Raw genomic sequence first — 24,304 nt, forward strand, 5'->3', positions numbered from 1 at the left:
AGGAGCCGCCCCGCCCGGGATCAGGCAGCGCCCTCCGCCACCGCCCCTGAAGAGGGAGGGGAAGGCAGCGCTGCCAGGCGGGGCTGGCAGCAAGATGGCGCCGGCGGTGCGGGGGCTGAAGAGCTTCGTGTGGCAGAGTAAGTGACTGTGGGGCTCTTTCCCCAGCCCTGCGGCGGCAGCGCCCTGGGGCCGCTCGGTGCGTGCGCCCTGGGGCCGCTCGGTGGGCGCCGGCCGGCCGGGAGCCCCCACCGCTGAGGCGCCGGCTTCGCGTAGCCCGGCGTGTGGGGTTCAGGGGTGCCCCCTGAGAGTGGGTCTGGAGCCGTGCTGAGTGTCGGAGCTGAGGCGGTCGAGCCGGGTCGGGGTCGGGCGGCTCTGTGGGCAGCCAGGGTCCGGCGGAGGCTGTGGGTGGCGGCTTCTCCCGGCTATTACAGGTGGTGACTCGGCGCGGTGGTGGGAGGTGGCTGCCCCGGCTTGCGGCGTTGCTACGGGTGTGCGCAGTGACAGCGCTGCAAAGAGACGCTTGTGCCTTATTCCGAAATAAGGGTGAGCTCTGCAGGCTACAGCCCGCCGGACCGGCTCTTGGAGAGCCTAAACTTAAGTCAGCTCTTCAAGCACTTCTCTGTTACCTCCGAGCTTCCACTTTTGGAGAGTGCTCCGGCCTCAGAAGGGGCTTTCTGCTTTCTCTCACGGAGCGGCACTTCCCACTTAGTGTTGGGCTTCCCGGGTTTCTGTAGAAAACGCTGAAGGTCTTCCCAGGTAGTCTTACAAATGAACTGCAGATTTTTATCTCCGTGTTTAGGAGCAGGTTCTGCTGATGTTTGTTACAGAAAATGAAGTTGTAACTGCCCCCTTCCTTGCTGGAGTAGAAAGGCTTATAATATTTCAGGTAGTGTGAGACCTTTGGGGAAAAGGCATTAGCAGCCACCTCACCCCGAGCTTAATTGTACTGAGGTTGTGACTCCATGAGCTGCTCAGCCAGCCTGGTGACTGTCCCTGAAATGGGAAGGCCCTGCTGCTGTCTTGTCTTTATTTTTCTCCTCTGCTTCCACCTGAAAGCTGCGATCTGGTTGCTTTTGTCACTGGAAGTGAATATAGAAAACGCAGAGAAAGAGGAAATCAGACTGTTACTCTGGTTTTCAGTGCTCAGTTGCTGGCACCTGTACCCTGCCTGTATGAATTAGATACCTTTGTTTAAAACTTGACTTTTAGAAATACCCACTTTTGCTGCTTTGCTTGTCCTGCTTTCTTGCTCTGTTATTTGTACCTTTGTAAAGCTGGTGTTTTGTCCTGAGATATTTTGTAGAAAATGTGGACCTTAAAAGGAAGGAATGTGATCAAAACATTAGTGTGTCATTAAGGGCCATAAGGACTTTTGAAAATGGTGTTGCCAGTGTGAGGAACAAAGATTAGAGTGACAGTGAAGCAGTGTGAATAATAAAAGATTTATATTGCAAGCTTAGTTAAGAGGAATCTTCTGAAATGAAGTTAGTCAGCTAGTCCTCTTCTCTTTCCACGATTGCAACAACAATGAAATTTGATGAATTAAGTTTTAGACATTATCTGGCACTTTTTTAATGGGTAATCGAAGGCCATAAACTGCTGCTTCCTAATGTTTCAGCAAACATGTAAGTGGGGGGTTTTATTAAGGCTGATTTGTCTGAAAATAGTGATGCTGATCCTTTATGTAGCAGCTTTTGTCAATGTGTATCTTGTTCTGCTCTGTAGATAGGCGCAGAAGTTACACCTGTGGTGTGTGGTGTTTTCCACACAGAAGTGTGTGGAAAAGTTAATTCACACAAGTTTGTTTTCAGTTAAGTTCATAGTTATGGGGACAGTGAAAGCTACCTGTATTTGGGACGCAGTAGTTCTGTGGATAAAATAATGAAATACACTGAGAGCTGCTGTATATAGTTTATCTCTAGATAAAGTCCTTTCCACAAGGAATTCTGTCATCTAATTTTTTTTCCACAACTCTAAATGGTTTTCTAGACTTGTATAATAAGGTCTAGCCTAGCCATAGATAGCTATATTAACTTTTGTAAATGATTCAGCATTTCTGCAACTCTGTTTTTTGTAGCACTTGCTTACAGTCCTTTCTTCAGGAAGTGTGTTATAAATGGGTCATTAATTTTGCCTAGGTGTGGTTTGCTTTTTTTTTCCCCACACAGGGATTTGGCAGCCTGCTGTTGTGTCAGAGTTGTGTATAGTTCTTACCTAGATTGTGAAGTAAAGGTAGAAGAAAAAAATGCCTTTCTAAACTAATTGAATGTATTCAGAGAAGACAAAATCTGAAAAGGGAGTTAGGGTGTATGGTTGGTATAAAATATGTGAGAAGAAAGTGAAAGCCTGGACAAAAATGGAGCACTAACCTGGATTTGGTTTTAGTGTGTGCAGAATGCTTGCAGGAGACAAATAATTTTGAGAGCCTGTAAATCATTGTAGGCCAGTTATTTGGGTGAAGCAGCTGCAGGTTGAGGGCAAAACAAGTAACAGTTTGAATGTTGCAGGGGCAAGTACACAGTGTCTGGTACAATGATAGCTTGGAATAAAGTTTTATTATGGGAGAAAACTGACTTCTATTTTTTAATTGCAGACGTGAGGTTCAAGACAACTGAATTATGCATTTGTATGTTCTGGTGTCTTTCATAGGCAAACAAAATAAAATATTGTAGAAAAAATATATTTGAGATTTTGGACAAAGCTGTTGGGTGCTCAGTTTATTAAAAGAAATTCTGTATAATGCTAAAGACTACTTAATTGGCAAGTATGTTCTCAGAAAATATGAATGTTAATAAAATTTTCACGTGGTTAAAAATTTGTTATTACACCTGTGTACAGACCTAGAAACAGGCAGGGACAGTTTGCGATCAAGAATTCTGTGGAGGTATTTATCAGTGTGGGGTTTTTTAATTTTTCTGTTTAGGGTTCTGAACATATGAGTCTTAAATGGGTGAATTATTTTTTCTTTCTTAGTAACAATTTGATTCCTCTAACTGGTAAACTGTTTCTTCTTACAGAGCTAAAATCAGCAGTATTTGATGACTTTAGAAAAGAGGAAGAATGGAAGGTACAATTTTGTTATAATTTTTGTAAGAATTCTGTCATCACTTGAACAAGAAATCTGTATCACTGAGTAGAGAACAAATAAATAACATTAATGGCTGGCATTTTCACTTAAAATTGTTTCCGGCCGAGTAATTAATTTTACTTTTGGTAATTCAGATCTCTGTGTAATACATATTGAAAAATCTAGAGGCTAGTAGGAAGAAGAAATGGTTAGTAGTCTCTATTACTTTTATTAGTTTTGAAGAAAAATTAGAAACTGTTTGTGTTTATCTTAACCTTCCTTTTGAAAGATTTGCACTTTATTAATTTCAAAAATTACACTGCACTGCAGTACACAGGGAGCAGTATGATACCTGTTAGAACTGCTTAAGCTATAAAACAGGTTTAAAATATGTACAGATACATTTGACCAGACCATGGGGTAAATTAGCAGGAATTCAAAAGACGTGTGTCTAAGTGAAAGTTTCGAAGTACTTTCTAGTATGAGTAGGGGGAACAAAGAACTTATTTAAGATGGAGCTCATCTTTGCAATTCTTGTACATCGGGAGCTGCCTTCTGAGATTAATTTTCCCCCGCAATGTTGGTGTATGCAGGTAATGAAGAAATACAGAGTAATAAAATAGTTTCAGCTTCAAACTTCTATGGCAGGTTGTCGAGGAAATGACATGGGTTTAATATAGCTGATAAATGTATCTAAATACTTGTGTGGTTTTTTTTAAATATATTTAGATAATGCTTTTAGATGATTACACTACTAAATTACTGTCAATGTGCTGCAAAATGACTGATCTACTGGCAGAGGGTATCACAGGTAAGCATAATTCTTACTAATACACCGATGGCAATATCCTGGTAAAAAAAACGGAAAGACTGAGATTGATATTACCCTTGCAAGAAATTGTCTTTATTTGGTTGATGAAGACAAGTAGTTATGGGTTATTAAAATAGTAGACTTTCAGGCTTCTACAGTAATTAGCCAATTGTGATGGCTTTTTTAAATGAAAAAACCAAACATTTCTCTGCCTGAAAGCTCAAATCCCTTTTAAAAATACTTTTTTCTAAAGTGTTTCTGTAAGGGGGTTTTTCTCTTTGGTTGCTTTTTTGGTGTTTTGTGTTTTTACAGGTTTTTTTTTTTTTGCTTGGTTGTTGTGGTGGTTTTTGGTTTGGGGTTTTTGGTGGATTTTTTTGGGAGGTGACAATGGGTGTTTGTTTGCTGATGCCTATTTTTGAAATTGAAATAAATACCCAAAATGTAAATGAACCAGTTTTTAATTAGCTTTAGGTCTAGATTTTCAGAAATGCTTGTGTAAGAGGGCATTGTTTAGACTTATTTTTTCCACAAGACTATTCTTATTCCAGTTATTCAGTATAACATGATTATTCTGGAAATATAATAGCAAAGCTGTATCAGTTTTGCTTTTTGGTGTGTGTTTTAAGTCATAAGAAGTGCTACTTGTCCTTTGTGAGAAACTTTCAGTGAGCATGTATCCTCTTCATCAAGAAGAAACCTTTTCTTTTTAGTGAGTACACTGCTGAAAGGAACCTGTCTTTCCACATCCAGATGTCTGACATTACTTATCTTCCTTGTTCCTCCCCCACAAAATTTCAGAGCCACAAGAATCTCTCTGCATTCTCAAGCTAGTGTACTGTAAGCCTATATGGTAATGACTTCATTAAACAGAGAAAAACAGGAGATGAGTGAAGCTGACTTGCTGAAAATGTCTTAATTTGTGCCTGCAATTATATTGGAACAGAGTAATTGCCCAGGAAATAGGCAAACAAAGGACAGAAGAGGCTGTAGTCCAAAATGATGCCCTGCATAACTTCTCTTGCTCTCCTTCAGTGTGCTGGAAAAAGAACCATCTTGCCAAGACAGTTCATACTGGGCCACATAGTTTGAGCATGTTTGCATTGCCCTACCTTCTGTTGGAGGGCAAAACTCTGCTGGTGTAGAATACCCAGGAAGAATTTAGTCCTACAACTTTAGTTGTTGCTAGACTGGGAGTTGAAGAAGCCTTGTGGTAACTTTCTGTATATAAAATAACAAAGAAATAAATCAAGGCTCTTGGCAGAAGGTACATCCTTACCTCTAATATTGGGGACAACTTGGTTGCTGTTACTCTCTTTTTATCAGCTCTAGATAATATATGTACAGTGTTTTCCTTAAAGATGCATAATGCTCTTAATTATAAAAATGTAATGTTTCTTTCTTTGTAGTGGTGGAGAATGTGTATAAAGACCGTGAGCCTGTCCCACACATGAAAGCAATATATTTAATAACTCCCACCAAAAAGGTTAGTATGTTAAAGTATTGCAAAATCTTTCAGACTGAAAAAATGACCTTATTTTAAAATGTTTATTTAGTGTGTACAGCTATGAAGTACTGAACTTCTACATTTTCTGTGATACTCCTCTGTGATGCCTAATTTCCCCAAATGAAAAGACAATGTAGTGCCATCATGGAATATGTTGCAAACACGTACCTTGTGGTCAATGGAGGGACTGTATCATTGCTTCGCAATTGTAACTTCACTGAAAGAGATGATGTATCACATACATTGAAATATACAATACCTTGGATAATAGAATTCAAAGTAATGGCTCTAATAAGAGATTACTGTTACTTCCCTAAAAATTCTTGAGGGGATAAATCTCAGCACTGTTATAGCTGGAAAATGATACAAATACCCTGATTTGTGTGCTTCCTAAAATGATCTAGGTGCATGACTGACTACCTGTAATTGTTCTTCATCTGGAATTGTCTGGTATGTGAAGAAAGGCAAAACACTGGCATGATGTTTTGGTTTTTTTTTCCACATTTTTCTTGCCCCCATAAGTCTGTAGATGGACTGATTGATGACTTCATCTCTAAATCATCCAGCAGATACAAAGCAGCATACGTGTATTTCACTGACTGTAAGTAAGCTTTTGGGTTGTAGTTTGGTAACTTGTCTAGGTAAGCAAGTAAGCTCCTCACTTCTCTTTTCTGTGGCTGAGTACATGAAAAGTTTGGGTCCTATTTCTTGCAAGAAGATTTGAGACTCAAGTCATTAACCATATATCTGGGTTGCCAGGCTGTGGTCACCATGCTGTGAGGCAACAGTAATTTCTTTCACAACTACCAAACAGTCTTGATTGTTCTCCACCTCTGCTTTTAATTTAGGTAATGTAGTTTTATTTTTAAGTATTCCAGTCTTCTGTTGGAGGGTGTGGAGGAAGACAGTTCAAGTAAAACTATGTATCTCTACATAAAATAGTACTAAAAACATAATTGCATGAGAACTTTCTGCAAGAGCTGTGTTGGTAATGGGTTGCTTCAGGTAGATCCTTCAGATTTGTGAGCCAGGTTTTTCCCCTCCCTGAAAGAAGGAGCCTGCTTAGCCCTTGGATGCGCAACATAAATTGCATAGCAGAGACAATTAGTGGGAATGGGGTTAATGTGACTGCACGTGTCCCTGCAGTCAGTCAGCGTGACTAAAATGGCATGTAAAGAGGGGAAAACAAAAACCAGAAATGTGCTGCTGAAGGCAGAGACTGAGTCATGTCTGTGGGCTTTGCATATCTGCTACTGGATATTCTCAAACCAAATTCTTGGTTTCTTGTTTAATTTCATGCTGAAGCAGCAGTTACTGTTCTGGAAAAATACTGCTATCTTGCTGTATGCTCCTTGGTTGCAAGTGGGCAAGCTTTCAGTTTGAATACTTGCCAAAACCTTTCCTGTTGAGAGGAATAGATCCTGAATTAGAGAAACAACTCTGTCACTTCCAAATCTGTGTAGTATTTGTGTCATCCATGCATTATTTAAATTCAGTTTCTAGGCTGAGATTTAATGTAACCTGGAAGTGTGGAGCTTAGAGATCTGTAATGGAATTCCATATTTCTGTGTTTTGCTCTTAGATACATACACGTTATTTCTTTTTGTAGCTTGGGAAATGTTTTTTTCCCCTCTCCTACATGACAAGAGACAGCAGAAACATTTACTTTGATAAAATCAACATCCTTTAAAGTTGAAGACTGCTAATGAGTGTTCAACAACTTTTTGCTTGCAAAAAGCCAGTATGAATTGAACAGTGGTGCTTCTCAAAAAAGGTCTCATAAGCAAAATATTGATTATATGTTCTATTTCACTTTAGGAAGAGTAGGCTTTTTTTTTTTATTTTACGGTTAATTGGGTCTTAATTTAGAATTGTCTGCTCTGACTACTGTATGCGTGTAAGTGAGCTGACGACTGGAATAGTACAAATTATTTATACTTAAAATTTCTTTTTTTTCCCTAGTTTGCTCTGACAGCCTCTTCAATAAAATTAAGTCTTCATGTGCAAAATCAATAAAGAGATGCAAGGAGATCAACATTTCCTTCTTCCCTTATGAGTCTCAGGTAAGTTTAATTCTTAACAGTAGTCTGGAGGATTATTTTCAAGTGCTGCTGACCTTTCAGAAAACAATTAAATAGATTGTAGCTTTTGACTGACAAACTTTGTGAGATATTTCCAGTGCTTGCCTATGCTTTTCAAATGTAAACAAATGCTCTTGTATTAAGAGGTTTATTCTTGGCTCTTGACCTGTTTGCAAAACTTGGTGTCAGCTGCAACAGGGAGGTTAAAGAAGGAATCTGTTCCCTGAGAGAAGGCAAGTATTCTGGTTTGTCTTTAGTAAGCAATAGTTTGTTACTGCTTATACTGAGGTGTTACTTTGGTAGATTGGGTAGGTTGGTGCACAGGAATAGGAGTAAGTAGGACTTGGTGAAAATCAGGAAAGGAGAACAAATAGACTAAGAGAACTGGAGTGGAACAAAAACTACTACAACTTGATGGTCTTTTCAGTGAGAGGGGAACATGGAAATCCCTGTTTTCTCAATTAAAAATTTAGACTGACAATGGAAAGCAATGGGTATTTTCCATGTGTAGCCACACAGTGTTGTGTTGAGAAATAGTTTGTTGCTCATGCCCTTCATCAGACACAGAGGGCTGAAATGCACACTGATACTCACTAAGACAGCAAAGCCTCTAAGCTCTGCCCAGTTCTGGGAGTTGGAGAGCTAACCACGAATGTTTCCCATGTCAAACATTATCAATATATCAAGGGTGACAACTCCTATGTATACCAAGCGGCAGGTGAATATAGGAGAGATTGCTGCTAGCCCTGTCTTACTGTAATGCAGTTTCCTAGTTTGAAAACACACTCCTTTCTATTACAAAGGGGTTTTTATTTTTTTGACTGAGAATCCATCAGAAGATAATGAGTATTGTGGCTTATTTGTCTGCTTTCCAGTGAGGTTGATGTTTGCAAGTTTTGTGTCAAACTGTTCTTGGGAGCCCTGCCAAAGCTGCTCTTCTGTACCAAATAAAGCCTACAAAAATTTTGGGGTCCTGGCTCTCTGGAGGACTCACCATGAAAGCAGAAATCAGGACTACTTTTCTGAAATTGAAAATAAGCAGCACTTAGGCTGGGAAGCACTCTTCTTTTTTTTTACTGTGGTTTTGTTTTCTCAGTATCTGGGGTTGTGAGAACATTTTGAATCCTTAGCAGAGGAACACTTTTAACTGGTCTGCCTGCTTTCTGGGATGCTAAGAGTAAATAATCAGGCTGAGCTCTGGGCAAAGTCCAGGTGATTATCTACTCGAGTGAAGCAAACATCTTTATCTGGATGGACGTTCTTCTTTGGCTCTGTAGTTACAGAGTCCATCTGAAGCTAGAGAAAATCCATTTACTGACAATAGGATTGTTTCCATGTTTGCATTCCTTTTAAAAAACTGTTGAAAAAGCTTTTCATCTCTGTAGTACTAAGCTGCTTTAATCAAGGTTTAATGCATTTAAAGAATTTCAGCTATTGAAGGTAAATTCTTCATATTAAAAGCAGATACAATGTGTAAAGTTTTATTTTAAACAAATTTAACCTTGATACCTTCTATGATCATTCTGATATCGCATTGTATGGCCCTGTACAAGACACTGAAGGGTGTTTAGTTATTCCTGTCTCTCTCTCCCTTCCATCTGAAGAGACAATAAGCAATTTGAAAAATAGAGTATTTTACGTAGGAGAGTAATAGGGAAAAAGTCTGAGAACAAGAAGATGAGCTCAACAGGGCAGGGATAGAGGAATGAAGTGTGGGTTTGTTTGGTTTTTTTTCTTACGTATACTATGTATAACTTTTTCTTGCAGCATATAGTTTTAAATTATTAGCAAACTTTTTACCAGGTGTTTTGGCAATCTGCAAGTTAGGCTTTTTTTTTTTTCTTGCTTATGCTTTACATAGGTATTTACTCTCAACATCCCAGATGCATTCTACCGCTGCTACAGTCCAACTCTGGAAAAGACAAAGGATAAAGATGCTGTACTGCAAGTGATGGCTGAACAAATTGTTACCTTATGTGCCACACTAGATGAGAATCCAGGAGTACGATATAGAAGGTGAGGGAAAATTAGTGTTTTATAGTAATTGCTTTCACTTCTAGGGCTTACAACATTGTCTGGTCATAGCTTGAGACTGCAGCATAGTTTGATTTTTTTTTTTTTTTTCTTTTTTTCCTTGTAGTTGTGGATTAATTGTTTTTAATCCACAAGTCTGAAATATGGAACGATAGGAATTTGTGAAGGGTAGGTAGAGCAGTGTTTTTCTTTGTGTACATGCATGTGACAGTACTGTCTATACCCTGTCTTGTTCTGAATGGCTTGTTTCATGTCTGGTCAGTAGGATGTCACAGATATGCTGCATTCTTGTATGACACATGCACAATCCTGTAACAGAACTGCTGCTGTTCGGCCATTTGCAGCTCTGCTTGGCACCAAGGAATTCAGTAATTGCCGTGGCACATGGGATCAGGATTTCTTGTAGTAGAGATATTGGGAAGAATGCCTCTTTTGAGCTTTGAAAGGGAGTACAGATTTAGTATCTTTGAAGTCAAAGTAGGCTTCTGAAATTGTATTCAAGGACTGCATTCTGTGGTGTAATGTGAAGTGGTGTCTTATTCTCTGCAAAGGTAACAAATAACTGCTTCGCTGGTTTTTTCTGTCCTTTCTCCTTTTCTTTTTTTCTTTCTTGATTGCCACTTCTGTGTGAAACTTTAGGTGCTGGGCCATATGGCAGCTAATGTCAGTCTTTTGGCTGAAGCTGTTTTTACGAAGTGAAATACCTGAAGCATTTAAAGAGTGAAATCATAATGTAAAAGTGAAAATATATTGGAAATACTCAGAATGGAGTTTAGAAACTTGTGAAACCAGAGGATCAATCTAGGGAGCTTTCTGTTTTAACGGTAGCATTTTAGTATTCTTAGGAAGAAATGTAAGTTATTTTTGCATGCTTCCTTTTTTCCCAGTGGACTATCTGATAGAGCCAGCAAACTTGCACAGCTTGTTGAAAAAGCTCTTGAAAACTACTACAGAACAGATGAGAAAAGTCAAATAAAGGTAGAAAGTGAACTAAAATGTTTGTTTCTTTTTTTTTTTTTTTTTTTTTTTGTAAGTCTTGGGGAAAAATAAATCTTCGGAATATTCTTTAAAAATTAAGTTCTACAAATCCAGATCTTATTTAATAAAAAAGGCAACTAGTTGCCATTTAGTTTTTTTTGTGTATGAATGCAATGTAGAGGTAGGAACTGAGGAAGTAAGTCTGTATTTGTGTGATGAAACTCATTTTATTTGAAAAATTATCCCTGTGATAATGTGGGGGGAAGTTACAAACCTGAAGACAGTTGATAAATGTTGTTTTAATATCACCTTCCATAAGGCCATGTGTAGAAACAGCTTCCTGCAGAATTGAAATGTTTCCCCTGAAGGGTTTTATTGTCCACAAAGTTCCAGCTGTTCACATAAATAATGATTTTGATCTGTCACTACAAATAAGGCCTGATTAGGGCAGCTGCAAAATCATGGGGTACACCATTCTGACTGTATTTGCACTTTGCTACAGAAATAAATGTACCTGCTGCAACCGCCACTTTACTAAATCCCAAAATGAAACTTTCAGTTGAATGTTTGGAGTTTTTTCGTGTATTACAGCACTATCTGATCTGCAATACAAATAATGAAGTTATCAATGAAATCTCAGTGGACAGCCATTTTTGGGTTTTGTTTGTTTTTCTTTTACATCTTTTTTCACTAGATGAATAAAATTCAAATTTCTGAGTGCATTGCAGTGGGCTAAGAGCATTGCCTTAAAATTAGTATTTGAAACCATTGCACGTAATTAAAATGTTTAAACGCTTGGACTGTATTGCAGTGTTTTTCAGTTATTTCTTTAAAAATATCTGCAGTGCTGTGACTTAATGGAAATAGATTTAACATGCATTAACTTTGTACTGTGTGTCTTAACTCTGTGTTTGTTTGATGGCTTTCTAGGCTAAAACCCACTCCCAACTAATAATAATTGATCGTGGCTTTGACCCTGTATCAACTGTACTCCATGAGCTCACCTTCCAGGCAATGGCATATGATCTGCTACCCATTGAAAATGATACTTACAAGCAAGTACTTAAAAAAAAAAGCTAAATAGTTTATTCTTGATTATAAAATCGCTGAAATTGTTTAGCTCAGTTGCACCACGGCAATATTAGCCGCTTATATTGCGAAATGGTTGCTTCACTTATTGTTAGTCTTTCCTCTTGTATTTGTAACTTCATCTTTTTGTTGACTTCCTCAGTTGAGATTAGGTAGGATCTTATGAGCATTTTTGCTAAGTTTTGAGTCCAACAAATTGCATTTTTTTAAGAACTGAGAACCTTGTACTACTCTTGAAGTAAAGCCTTGGTAATGCACATTGAGATTCTCTAGATTTTCTTTCATATTCTCAACTTTTTTTGGCATAACAAGATAAACAAGACCACTAACTAAATACTGAGAAAAAGCTAGGTTATTTCTCAGGAATACTCACTTCTATAGCTCCAGTAATTTAACTTATGTAGTTGTTAAAATTTACATGTTTCTATTGTAAATACACATTTAAGTCAGTCATGTTCACTTTGTAAGCACTATTTGGAGTAGTGTATGTTAGTTTGCATAAGTTATGTGCATTACTGTTTGATTGTACTGACAACAAGGATTTTGGTAGGACTTTGTGATGACCCACTACAGCAAAAGAGACCCAATGGCCTCATTGTTTAGCCAAGCAAAGAGGAATGTGTATCTTCAGTCAGAAGCACTGAGTGAACGTTTTAATAGAAAGTGTAGAATTCTATGAATCCGGGTTTGATTGTTGGATATGAAGATGTAGCTGAGTATGTTTTCTAGGTAGTCATTAATCTTGTAATTTTTTTCATTCTTCTGCTTTCTGGCAATCTGCACTGTGTGAGTTTCTTTGAATGTGAAAATATTATGTGGCATGATTGCTGTCTTGTTTTAGGTTTATTGCTGTTTATAGTCACGTAATAGCTGCTCTGTAATGCTGTGCAGCATGTTTCTTTTATATGTGAAATACTTCGTCCTGCTTAGCATTTTGTTGGCGAATGTGACTTCATTTTCCTTCAGTTATGGAAGTCTAATAATACCCAGAGAAAGCAATTTGCAGTGTGTATTACTTTGTGCAGTTTGCATTTAAAACCAAACGGAAGTTGACATTGAAAGCTGAAGAGAAATTGAGGTGCATGTAAATGTGTTTAAAACTGTAGTTACTGTTGGTTTAAAAGTATGTCTAGAAGCTATTGCCCCAAAGAATCATTCTAAAATTCATCTGCTGCTTCTGTGTTCAAATATGTAATCTGTAAAATCCTTCTGTAAATTATATTTTGTCGGGTAATAACTTGGCTTGTAAATTAAAACCTTTGTCTATTGCTGCTATTACCATTTATGTTGCAAATAGTACTGTAATAAGCAATGAGAATTGGGGGAAACCCAAACCCCAAATAATTGTCTGAATTTTCTCTTGGAAGATACAAAACAGAAGGCTCTGGTGGGAAGGAAAAGGAGGCAATTTTGGAGGAAGATGATGACCTGTGGGTGAAGATGCGGCACAAGCATATTGCAGATGTGATAGAGTATGTGAATAAACAACAAACCCAGCTGGTTGGTCTCTTTGAGAGGGAAGGTGTTTGAGCTGTTCAGTAGGAACACAGGCAGTAGTGAACGTGGTTTGCAATACAGATTGTATTCAGTTAAGTAATCAATGCCAGGAAGAAATCCTGCTTCAAAAATACAGTATGTACCCAGGTATGCAATTATATTAATCCTACTTATTGTTCTTGAGGTAAATGGAAATCAAGTCATTTCCTGGCAAGTATTTTCAGATATTTTAAATCTGAAGGGATTATTTTGCATACAATACTTCCAAGCTGCTGCATCAAATGACATTATAAAGATGGTGCAAATAGAATGGTTAAAATTTCCTTTGTAAAAAATCACTCTTTTCTCTGAAGATAGACCTGTATTTCAAGCTTTTACTTTCATTTAGAAGTTCTTGTTGCACACTTCTTTTAAGATTGTAAGAAAAGATTTAAGAACTCATGTGCTGTTGCCTTTCATTATTTTCCGCTTTTCTTCAGAGAAATACCAAAACTTCTGAAAGAAGCTTCATCCAAAACAAAAGCAGCAGAAGGAAAGGTAAGTTTAAGTTGAGGTATTGTTCTTCCTGGTAATTTAGCTACTTTCAGCTGATCAGATCCATGTAACTCATGGACCTGTTACAGAAATTAAAGCTTTTCTCAACTGGAATTTTGAGGGGTTGTGTGGGGTAGCAAGGCTGCAACTTGTCACTCATTGGGGGACCAAAATTTCAACTTGTGTAATTTCTTCACAGTTATCCATATCTGCTCTGTCCCAGTTGATGAAGAAGATGCCACTGTATCGTAAAGAGATTAGTAAGGTAAAGGGTCTTTTGTAATCAGAACTTCGCAATAAATAATTCTTGTGCACTTTAACTTTGTTTTATTGAAGTCTAGTTTTAGTCTGTGATTTTCCTGTAGTGTGCTTTATAGTTGTTCTCCAAATTAATATGTTCGCCTGCTGTAAAATTTAGAGAAGAAAACTTGTTTCCACATTTCGTTTTACTATGTAAAAAAATGAAATAATTTGTGTGCTTTGAGGATTGATGATATCCTAACAGTTTCATGTTTTAAAAGGTATTATAGGGGTCAGTCTCTAAGTGAAGGGGAAAACACAGAAAATGCGTGATGGTACTGAAGGATAGTTGAAGGATTGACTCTTGTAACCAGTAGAAATTATTATTATGCAAGAAAAAAAGGCAACTTGCGATTTTCTTTTTTTTGTTCTCTGTCTTATAGCAAGTTGTGCATCTTAACATAGCAGAAGATTGCATGAGCAAGTTCAAATCTAACATAGAAAGGCTCTGTAAAACTGAACAGGTATGTTTAAAGAAGCCACAAACCAAACAACAACTTTGCAAGTATTGCAAGTATAGCTTTTTTGTTTGCAGGAATAGAAGCTTGTTTTAATTGACTAAACTACTGTGTCTCGTGCCTTTATTTTGTGATCAGTTTTTGACGTGGTAGTCTTAAAAGTAAATGTAATATACAAGGCTATTAATCTCCCAATAAGGAGGTGTTCCTAAGAGTTTTGGGGTTTCTTTTGTTTTGAAATCTGGCTTATTTGTGTAAGGATCATTGTTTTCGTGGCTCAAAACTCCTAGGAGGTTGCTTTAATACGTTGTGCAGAGGAAAGCCCTTTTTAAATGTCTGGTAAAAGCACCTTTCAGGGTGAGACATTACATTGTGACTATAATTTACATTTCTAAGAATTCTAGATATCACACAGTTTTAAATGTTTGAGTGTTACATAGTGTTATTATAATGCTGTAATTATTGAAATAAATGTCAGACTTGTCATACTGAGTTTAAATTGCTACAGCTTGATTGTTTCCTGAAACCTGTGGTTTCATAAAAATGCGTTTCAAAACACACAGAACAACATTGATTTAAATTACTTTAATAATTTTAATTGTGGTATCCATTCTTATTTTTTATTAATTTAGGACTTGGCTCTTGGAACTGATGCAGAAGGTCAAAAAGTAAAAGACTCTATGAGGGTCCTCCTTCCAGTTCTGCTTAACAAAAGTCATGACAGCCATGACAAAATCAGAGCTATTCTCCTGTATATCTTTAGCACAAATGGTATGACAATTTGCCCTGGTTTTTTTTTCCTCAGTGCTATGAGCTTGAACTCAAGTTTTGGATAGTATAGTGGTTTTAGTTAACCTAAGTCTACATTGGAGTTGATAGCTGGGTTTGAAAGAAATACTGTCCATCCTCTGTTTTCTTCTCTCAGATTAGTAGCAAAGATACTATTGTAAGGAGTTGAGATGTAATTCAAGTGCAGATTCATACCGTGTTTTAATATCATTCTTATTCTTGCATGAGTGCAATAGTCAAGCTCTTAAATGGGGAGCTCCACATCCATTGCATCCTGAAAATTAAGTCAGTAGGGAAAAATTTGTTGTAGAGAAGGAGCAAATTGGCAGAATGTTGGTCTGAGGAATCTGTAACAATATTGTGTTTTGGTCTCAAAAATGGACCATTAAACAAAATTTTATCTACAGTATAGTATTATGTTAAACTTAGACTGGCCACACAGAACAAACAAAAAAGTTCTGGACTAAATAATAGCCCAGAATGTATGAGACAAAACTGGTCTTACTCACAGTCACTTGGTAATTGTTGTCTGTTTTCCATATATTGAAGGAACTACCCAGGAGAACTTGGACAAGCTGATCCAGAATGTACAAATAGAAAGTGATAGTGATATGATAAGAAATTGGAAATACCTTGATGTTCCTGTTATCTCTTCAGTAAGAATGTATTTATTTATTTTGTGATTTCCTGCCATCTGAGGACCTACAGCTCTTTCAGCAACTCTTAGCAATATTATCCCGGTCTGGTTTTGGAAGCAGATAATTACTAGGAATTTTTTTTTTTTTTGGTAATGCGTTTAAGTGATAAATACTTTGAAAGTTATTCATGCTAGTTGTTTAAAGAAAGATACCCATAGTGTTCCCTCTGCAATTATCAGACGGTGACTTGAGCTCTTTGTTTTTGGAAACTGCCAACTTAGTTCCTTGTCTCTGAAGTTAGTATTTCTAGTGTATCCTGAATTCTAGAGGTACTAATTATTGTTCTTTGTCATTATTATTATTTCTTTAAAATCTCATACTTATCCCCCTTCCCTCTGCTACTGACTGCTAGTAAGTTTCAAAAACCCAAACACTAAATAATACAACCATATTTTGAAAATCTTTTCAGTTTGTTGCTCAGCAGCATAAATATCCAAGAAGGGACCGCTCTAAAGAAGAAACCTTTCAGCTTTCTAGGTGGACTCCTGTTATCAAAGATGTTATGGAGGTAAATTTGACCAACTAATTAATTCATGGGTGCAGCGCAGAAATTTACTCAAGTGAGCCATTATAACCAATCTTTTGAATTCCATAGTACTTTGAGCTAATTTTGGTAAATATATCTGGTAGGCAAAGCAATCACTTCTAGCCTGTCTCTAATATAGAATATTAGACTGCTCTTAGTAATACTCCTTATTAGAGGTCATTTTAAAGGTGAAGCAAATGAAAGTGAAAGCCAGAAGTCTTTTAGAACAGCTTGTCCTGGGATTGGCAGTGTTTGGTATAATTTAAAGATCTGTATCTTCTTGGTTTTAACTCCAGTGGGTCTTTAAACTGCAATTCAAATCTAAACTGTAGTGTGGTAGAGGCTGGAAGATGTTACTTGCCAGAGGTATAGTTTGATTTTTCTTAAACCTCTTCCTAAGCATCAGACTGTTGTCACACAGGAAAGTGAGTTTACTGGACCTTTAGTCTGACCCAGTGGTATCATTCATAGATTCTTGGTGGCTTTCACATGTTCATTTGTGTTTTCAGGGGACTCTGACTTCTCTCATACACTGCTATATAGAAATTAAATACATTAGTGTCATTACAGATGAAAAGCTGCTAGTGAAATCGGAGCAGTTAATTTAATAATATATTTATAAAAAAGGACATGTACTCCCAATTCCTTGTGATACACAAAACGCTTTTAATACGTTAGCATGATGTGTTCTAGCGGGTTTTTTTTACATAGGAGTGTTATTCATGAGATGCTACTTGCAATTATTTGTTGAGCTGCATCCTTTTTGAAAGCTGAAGCTTGGTGGGGTTAAGGTCTGTATGGCTGTTTTAAGTGTGTCTTTATTTTGCACTTCAGGATGCTATAGAAAACAAATTAGATTCAAAAGACTGGCCTTATTGTTCCCGGTGTCCTCCCACTTGGAATGGTTCAGGAGCAGTGAGGTAAATGGGTTAATTTCCTGAAACACATTTTACCTCTATCTCAGTATTGTTATTTACATTCTAAAGCCTTACAGAAGTGTGCTTACAGAACAGTGAAATAACTTGTGAGGTAATGCTAATGTGCCAAGCCTATATTTTTATTTAATCTAAAACATAATCAACTTGGTTGTAATTTTAATAATTCTTAGTAATGTATAGCTTTATTTGTAGTATCTCCCTTTCGCTTCAAGGTTAGGAATAACATTTCATATTCCCAGAATGAGAAGTTTAAACCATTGAGAGTATTAGTTTGAAGCAGTTTCAGGAATGAATTTTCAGCATGGTGACTTAGGTAAAAAGAATGTTTTACTTCTGGAAGTTATCTCTGCTCTGTTAGTGGTGGTGACATTATTGGGGTTAATGAGTTCAGGAAGTTAAATTCTTCTTCTGTAGGCTTTCCCATTAGGAACTACAGGCCTGTTAGGCATTTGACCTGTTGTCAGGGAGTGGTTTAGACAAGTTCAGGAGAGTTGGAGATCTTGAAATGAATTCTCTGTTAGTGAATGTGAAATGTGCACTTGCATATTTAATAATTATCATTGAGAGGTGATTTTTGAAATCTTTTTTTTTAGCTCACTAAGGTGTACTGTTCTTTCTTTCTCTTTTTAGTTCCTCTAGCTCTTGAACCTCCTGACCAATACCTGCCAATCTGAGAGCTTTATCACTTTTTGTACTGTTATTTAAATGGTGAGACAAATGAATAGAGACTCTAAGAGTGTTTCTGTCACAAGAATGCTCACTAAAAGTGTTCCTGTCTCAGGAATGCTCTCTGCTCTAATCAGATGCTGGAATTCAGGGAGGGAAACATCAAACATATCCTAAAAGTGGAAGACACACTTGAATTGGAATTTGTACCTTACTAAATAAAAGACAAGAAGTAGAGATATACAGCCTTAGGAAAATAGGTGTTTTACATCCACTGCTAATCAGACTGTTGTTGGTGTATCCTTGGGTTCCTGGATAGGCACTAGGGTGATCAGTGCAAGGGAGTACTAGAGCAAATCCCTGTACGCTGGAACTTGATCTCTGTCTTATAGGCTGATGAAATGTGGCCATCTTTAAGGCACTGTAGCAGAGAGAGAATCAGGACTGCAGATGACTTAACCTGAGTCTGCCATTACTGCATGTGTATTAGACTTCTAGGAGCTTCAGGTTGCTTTTGTTTTTCCTAGCTATCTGGATCTGATTTGATAACAGCCAAATATTTTCTTTGGAGATTCTGTTCATGCTCAGAGACTGAAAAACCTAAGACTAGCTTTTTCAAATGAACACCTCATGAAAAATGCCACTGGAATTGGTAGCATGCAGGACTAAGCTTCTTGGCAAGAGTCCTTGGCATGTTAGCTGTGTGTGCAACAAAATTTTCTTTTGAATTTATTTTCCCCCTGGTGAAACCTAAACAGTTTGAGTAATGTGATAATTTAAAAAAACTAATAAAAACAAGTTATCAATTTATCTAAATACTGCTGCTGAAATTATAATCAAGCCGTGAACTGCATGACAGAAATTACTACTGCTTGTGGAGGTATAATTTTAACCAAAAATTAATCAGGCAAGCTGTATAAATGTCATCTTACGAAATCTTTCGCAGCGCACGCCAGAAACCTAGAGCGAGTTACAGGGAGGAGCGGAGGAGCAGCGCGAGGCTGATTATATTTGTGATTGGAGGAGTCACACACTCGGAGATGCGCAGCGCTTACGAAGTGTCTGAGGCCTACAAGTCCTGTGAAGTTGTTATTGGTAAGCTTGCCCTGGCAAAAGGGTGGGCTGTGTGCTGTACTACGCGTGGTTCTGGAAAATGTAAAAATTATCTTTCTTAGATTCCCTCTGTTGATTCACCACGCTAATACCATAGGCAATGGTATTTCTTAAAGCTATGCACTTAAAAGCATCTTTTCAGCTTATCTCAGCTGTTTGGTGTTTGGAGGGATTTTTTTTGCCACAAGACATTAAGGACAAAAAGGACAGTTATGCTCTACAGAAGAATTATGTCAGAGAAATAGGTCAGTGTATAGCAAACAGGATTTCAAGAGACCTCTATTTCTTTGCATTGCAGTTTCCTCACAAACTTTTACATCTGCCTGTGCTTTACCTTCAGTGATACTTGCTACTCTCGCTGCTTTTGGAAGTAGGAAAGCTGACAAACTAGTGCAAAATTGCTCACTTTGGAAGGAAGATAAGTATTAAAAAACCCCAACAATCCTAATCAAAATTCCACCCAAAAAACTAAGCAAATAAACCTCAAACCACTTTTTCAATGTAGCTCAGTTGACTTTGCAACATTTTCTAGTTTCTGTTGTGGCTACTTGAGAGGCTTTGCATAAACCATGCACTGATTAACTGCTTGTGTCCTGAAAACTCCCCTTCTTAAGATTTGGCAATTGGCAGCTGGTGTAGTAATCTCCCAGCACCTTAGAGGTAGTAAATGCTTGTTCATTAGCTGCTGTGCTTCAAATGAATTTTAAATGGCATTACAGGAAATAATTAGGTGCTAAAACATGTACATATATATGATAGAACAGAGCTCCTAGATACAGAACCTTACCAAAGACCTGTGTCCATCTGTGGGGCCAGCTGATGGCTGGGTGCAGGGTCATCTAAAGCATTCTAAATTGCTTGAGATGTTTACATCTGGCATTTAAACTTAGTCTTGAGTTTCAGATGGAAGCTATCTACCATCTACCATGATTTTAAATAAATACCCTTCCTTAAAACAATGACAACCTTGATTCTGAGATCTAGAGTCTGTTGCCTCAAAACGTTCAGGGGTATTGTAAGTGCATTTATGTGTGGTTGAAGTTTTTTTGGTTTATTTTTTATTTGCTGGTTTCCTTGGTAGTGGTTGAGGTAGGTTTAATGCTGGTTCTAGTTTTGAGTAGCAATGGAAAGACCAGGACAACAGGAATGTAGTTTAACAAGATTATTTGTTCATCTGACACTTGTTTACAACACCATGTTTAGTGTAGGTTACTCTTTCACTGTGGTATCTGGCACTCACCACAGCACCATCTTCCCTTTTTTTTAGAGATGATTCTTGTAGTTTTGTTTGTAATTCTCATTTCTGAGGGGAGGTGATATTTGCCAAATTTCCATATGGATTACTGAAAGATTAAAATTTGGCTGTGTTCCTGATTCAGAACTCAAAGAATATTAGCCCATTCAGAGTGACACTACTTGTTGCCTTCAGAACTGTAGGGTGACCCTTCATGGCAGAATTTATAATCACTCTCTATGAGAATAAGAGAGGTAGTTGCGAACTACTGAAGAATAATAAGGATTTTCTTTGCTGCTCAAGACTTGGATTTTGTTTTTTCAAGGAAATGTTAGTCAGTAACAGCCAGTTTTCTGTAACTGGTATTTTTATGGAACACATTGTTTGTGATAATCTTGAATCCAGATAGTTTCTTGATTCTAAGGTAAAGCCTCTCATTCATTAATTCACTCTTTCACAGAATGGCAGGTTTCTTGCAGGCTGGGACAATTGAGTACAGTAAAAGTGGCCCAGGTTCAAGCCTGTCTTTCAAACAGGGCAGAGCACGACTTGAAAGTTGTATTCAAAGTAAGAATCCTGATCTGAATGTTTGAGTGTGGGAAGAGGGACATGGTCTATGTAATGGTGACACTTACATGATGGTGCTTTATATGAAAACGCTTTGAACTGTCGTACTCGTCAGTTTTCCAGGTACAGTAAAAAACACTGGCATGTAACTCATGTTTTAAAGAGGGAATGTCTGAAAGTCAGAATTTGACTGATACAGTTCATACTTATGTTCTCTTGTCAGGTTCTACTCATATTTTGACACCTAAAAGACTACTGGAGGAAGTGAAGAGCCTTAGTAAACCCAAGGATATGGTCTGCATTAAGGATGAATAGATATGGGGATGTTTATAATGCATTAAAAAGACAAACACTATGTACATATTCTAATGGAACTGACTTTTCCAAATACTGCACTTCAGTACTACATGGTTCCTAATGGAAGGTCATGTTATAATTTAAATTTGCTGCTTTTGGGGGAGTAGAAGGCAGAGAGATGAAAAGACAAGCACATGTGTTTCTTAGGTTCTATTTAGTGGTACACTGCAAGTGCTTTTTCAAAAGGGCATGTTTGTTCCTAACTAATTATGGTAAAAGTTATGTAATTATATGTATACTGGAATTGTCTTTGAGAACTGTGAAACCTTTCTATAATAGAATTTATTTCTAAAAATGACTGAATTAAAAAGGCCTAGGCTCTTGGGTAGGGACTTCAAGAGAAAATTTGTAAATATGAGTTTATGGTGAAATGTTTCATACAAGTACAGTGTCTTAAGGTGTAGTATTTTCTGTAAAAATAACTCACTGAAAAATTCTTTAAATATGCGTAATTGTGAAAAATCTAAAAGCTTTTTAGATGGTGCTGGTTAAGTAGATAATCACAGAATTATTGAGCAGTTCCAATCACAGTAAATAACTTTGGATAAATGCTGTCAACCGTGCACTGAAGTACACTTTAAGTATATACAGAGATTATTACTGAAGCTTTTTAAAAAAGTTAATTTCTTAGCAAATTCCTTATGATTGTCTACATAGTCTGTTTCAGAAGCTGAATTGCCTGTGATATAGAAATTCCAAAACTAAGCATGTCTCTTTGAGGAAGTGGAGGCAAGGAGAAAGGAGAGGAAAAGAAGGGAAGCAGTTGAATTCAAAGGGCTTGGTAATTTGGAAAAGAAAAGCACAAAGCAAACAAAATGACAAAACTTGATGTATTCAAGAGAATTCACTTTTTTTTCTATCTTGTTATATACTAAGAAAGAAATACTTACATTTGCTTTGAAGGGAATAAAAAATCAAATTGTATGAATTCTGTAATACTGGTAATGTTTTGATTTCTCTTTAAAAATTACTTAATTAAAATTACTGAACTTTTAAAGGGGTGTTGTATTTATGTGCCTTAATGTTAATTTGTTGCATGTAGAATCTAAGAGAAATGTCATAATGAAAAGGAATAGATTACTCGTGGCTTTTTATTTACGTTCTTTACAATGATAAGAGTATTTTTTTTTTTTTTGTTTTGTGGTTTTGGGTTTTTTCCCTTTATTTTGCTATCAGGTTAACTAATACATTAAGAGATTTTTCTTAGGTAAGTTCATTCAGAGTTAATTAGAAGGTGGAAAAAGATCAAGTTCCCCCCCCTACATCAGAGAGGAATGAAAGGGGAGAACATGACATAATGATTCTAAAATGTTGCAGGACATGGGGTGTGATGAGAATAAGTGGCTGTAGCTTTCAAATACACTTAAATGAGTTCAGAATTGAATGTACACTGACTTTTTTTTCCATAGGACTACAGAAGCAACACTCTTAAATCAACTGATTCATCAAATGCCATGTACAGCACAACCTTAAAAAAATGCAGCAGAAATATCTGTATTGTTTTTCTGAATTCTAGTTTGTAACTCCAAGGATCGCCGTAAAAATCCAGAGTAAAAGTACTTATCTAAGAAATGCTGTGTCCAATGTTTTCTTACTAAAGAGTCACACTTTGAAATTGGTGCTGAGAAATTACACTAAAATGGTATATATTTCTCACACCTTTGGCAAGCAGAACCCAAGTTTGTTGTAACAGCCATATATTGTAGTTGCAATATTTTTTCCCATTCCTAAAGCTGAAAAGTAGTTAAGTAAAGAAGAAAATAACTATTATCAGTATTACACTTAAGGACCAAAATAACTGATGTCAGTAGTATATAAAAGCCATTGTGTTGGTTTCTTTTTCTTTTTTTTTTTTTTTAATTGCATAGGGTTGAAGAAATACCAGCTCAAAATTTTGGATTACTTCTGTATATTCAGCAGTTAAGTCCTTTTCAAGGTGCCTCCTTCAGGCCTAAGTGCTATCACTAGCTCAGTCTGAAAGCTGATGACTCAAAAGTCTTAGTCTGGTTTTTTGGTATCCCTTACCCACTTTTTCCATCAGGCAAAGCAAAGCCAAATGTTACTGTAAAGGTGGAATAATAGAGATGCTTTATGATAGGAAATCTGACACCAATATGTGGCTCAAAACAACTTGTGAAGGGAGTAAGTGGAAGTTATGTTCAAGATATTTAGGGTTTTTTCCCAAGGATCTTCTCTGCTACATTTCTTCTAGATCAAAAGTAGTTTTATCAAGAATGGGAAAGAGTTATATCAGGATAAACAAAATCTTAGTATTTCAGAGTACATGTACAAGGTACATTATAATTTTGAAAGTTTGTATTTTCATATTATGCATCTTAAAATACTTACCTAACGCTGCATGTGGGCCCAGCAATTGATTTTTTTAAAGTTGAATCTGGAAATCTGGACAAGATTCAGAAATGACTAAGGAAAATCAAAGGTGTGGAAAAATTTTCATGTCAAGAATGGCTAGACTAGGATCCTTGATCAAGGGGAAAAAAAGATGGTGGAGTGTGTGATGGAAGCCTCAAAAATCCTGTTAGTGTTCACACTGAAGGGTTATCTTCCTATTCAGTGTGTGAAGTAACACATGAAACCTGCCGTTGTCAAATCAGAACAAAAGGACCTTTAGCATCCGAGATGTCATGCAGTTATGACATGCTCTAAATTGTTATATGGGGGGGAAAGTCCTCAACATAAGACAAGTATTTGTAGGGCTAATAAGTATAAATGATACTGCTGATGTGGAAGGATTCTGGGCTTTCAATTTGCCAGAGAATGTTCTGAGGAAATGTCACTACGTGATTGCCTTATTCAGTATGATCTTTCTTAGGCAGTTGATGTCAGGCACAGAGCAGCAGGCTCAGGGATCCAGGATAAACAAAAGGTCTAGCTGTTGTGATGTGGAGAGATTTCTATGAAAGAGATTAATCTTTTTTAATTGCATCTAGGAAGCTGCAACAATTACTTCAACTATTAAGTTAATTTGCAACTAATGGGGACATTCCAAACATTAAGCTAAATAAAGCAAAAACAAGGATAATAAGCAGAGGTAGATGAAGT

The 24,304-nt window shown here is 37.1% G+C and overlaps 1 protein-coding gene across 6 annotated transcripts; it reads left to right on the forward strand.

The window, feature by feature from the left end:
• Window positions 1-32: 32 nt before the first annotated feature.
• Window positions 33-22,813, forward strand: STXBP3 (syntaxin binding protein 3). Of its 6 annotated transcripts, none has more exons than XM_039555853.1 (19): window positions 33-137; window positions 3,018-3,067; window positions 3,797-3,878; window positions 5,285-5,361; window positions 5,905-5,983; window positions 7,345-7,445; window positions 9,325-9,479; window positions 10,385-10,475; window positions 11,406-11,530; window positions 12,932-13,036; window positions 13,541-13,598; window positions 13,795-13,860; window positions 14,279-14,359; window positions 14,986-15,124; window positions 15,692-15,798; window positions 16,250-16,348; window positions 17,201-17,286; window positions 18,917-19,065; window positions 19,382-21,101. In XM_039555853.1, exons 1-19 carry the CDS (start codon window positions 95-97, stop codon window positions 19,510-19,512), a joined length of 1,824 nt encoding a protein of 607 aa, XP_039411787.1. In that variant the 5' UTR covers window positions 33-94; the 3' UTR covers window positions 19,513-21,101. The 6 variants fall into 6 exon arrangements, with proteins under 6 accessions (XP_039411787.1, XP_039411790.1, XP_039411788.1 ...); XM_039555854.1 differs by lacking the exon at window positions 19,382-21,101 and adding an exon at window positions 21,108-22,813 and having other exon boundaries at window positions 34-137; XM_039555857.1 differs by lacking the exon at window positions 33-137 and adding an exon at window positions 329-431.
• The last annotated feature ends 1,491 nt before the right edge of the window (window positions 22,814-24,304 follow it).

The sequence above is a fragment of the Corvus cornix genome, chromosome 8 (assembly GCF_000738735.6).
Source record: "Corvus cornix cornix isolate S_Up_H32 chromosome 8, ASM73873v5, whole genome shotgun sequence".
Classification (NCBI taxonomy): domain Eukaryota; kingdom Metazoa; phylum Chordata; class Aves; order Passeriformes; family Corvidae; genus Corvus; species Corvus cornix.

What these genes read in the sequence shown, in the direction of transcription:
- STXBP3 (XM_039555853.1), top strand. Translation starts at nt 95, where the DNA reads ATGGCGCCGGCGGTGCGGGGGCTGAAGAGCTTCGTGTGGCAGA. An exon ending in ATACGTGTATTTCACTGACT is followed by an intron (nt 5,984 to 7,344) that starts GTAAGTAAGCTT and finishes TTTTTTCCCTAG; the next exon opens with TTTGCTCTGACAGCCTCTTC. An exon ending in AATGGTTCAGGAGCAGTGAG is followed by an intron (nt 17,287 to 18,916) that starts GTAAATGGGTTA and finishes AATCTTTCGCAG; the next exon opens with CGCACGCCAGAAACCTAGAG.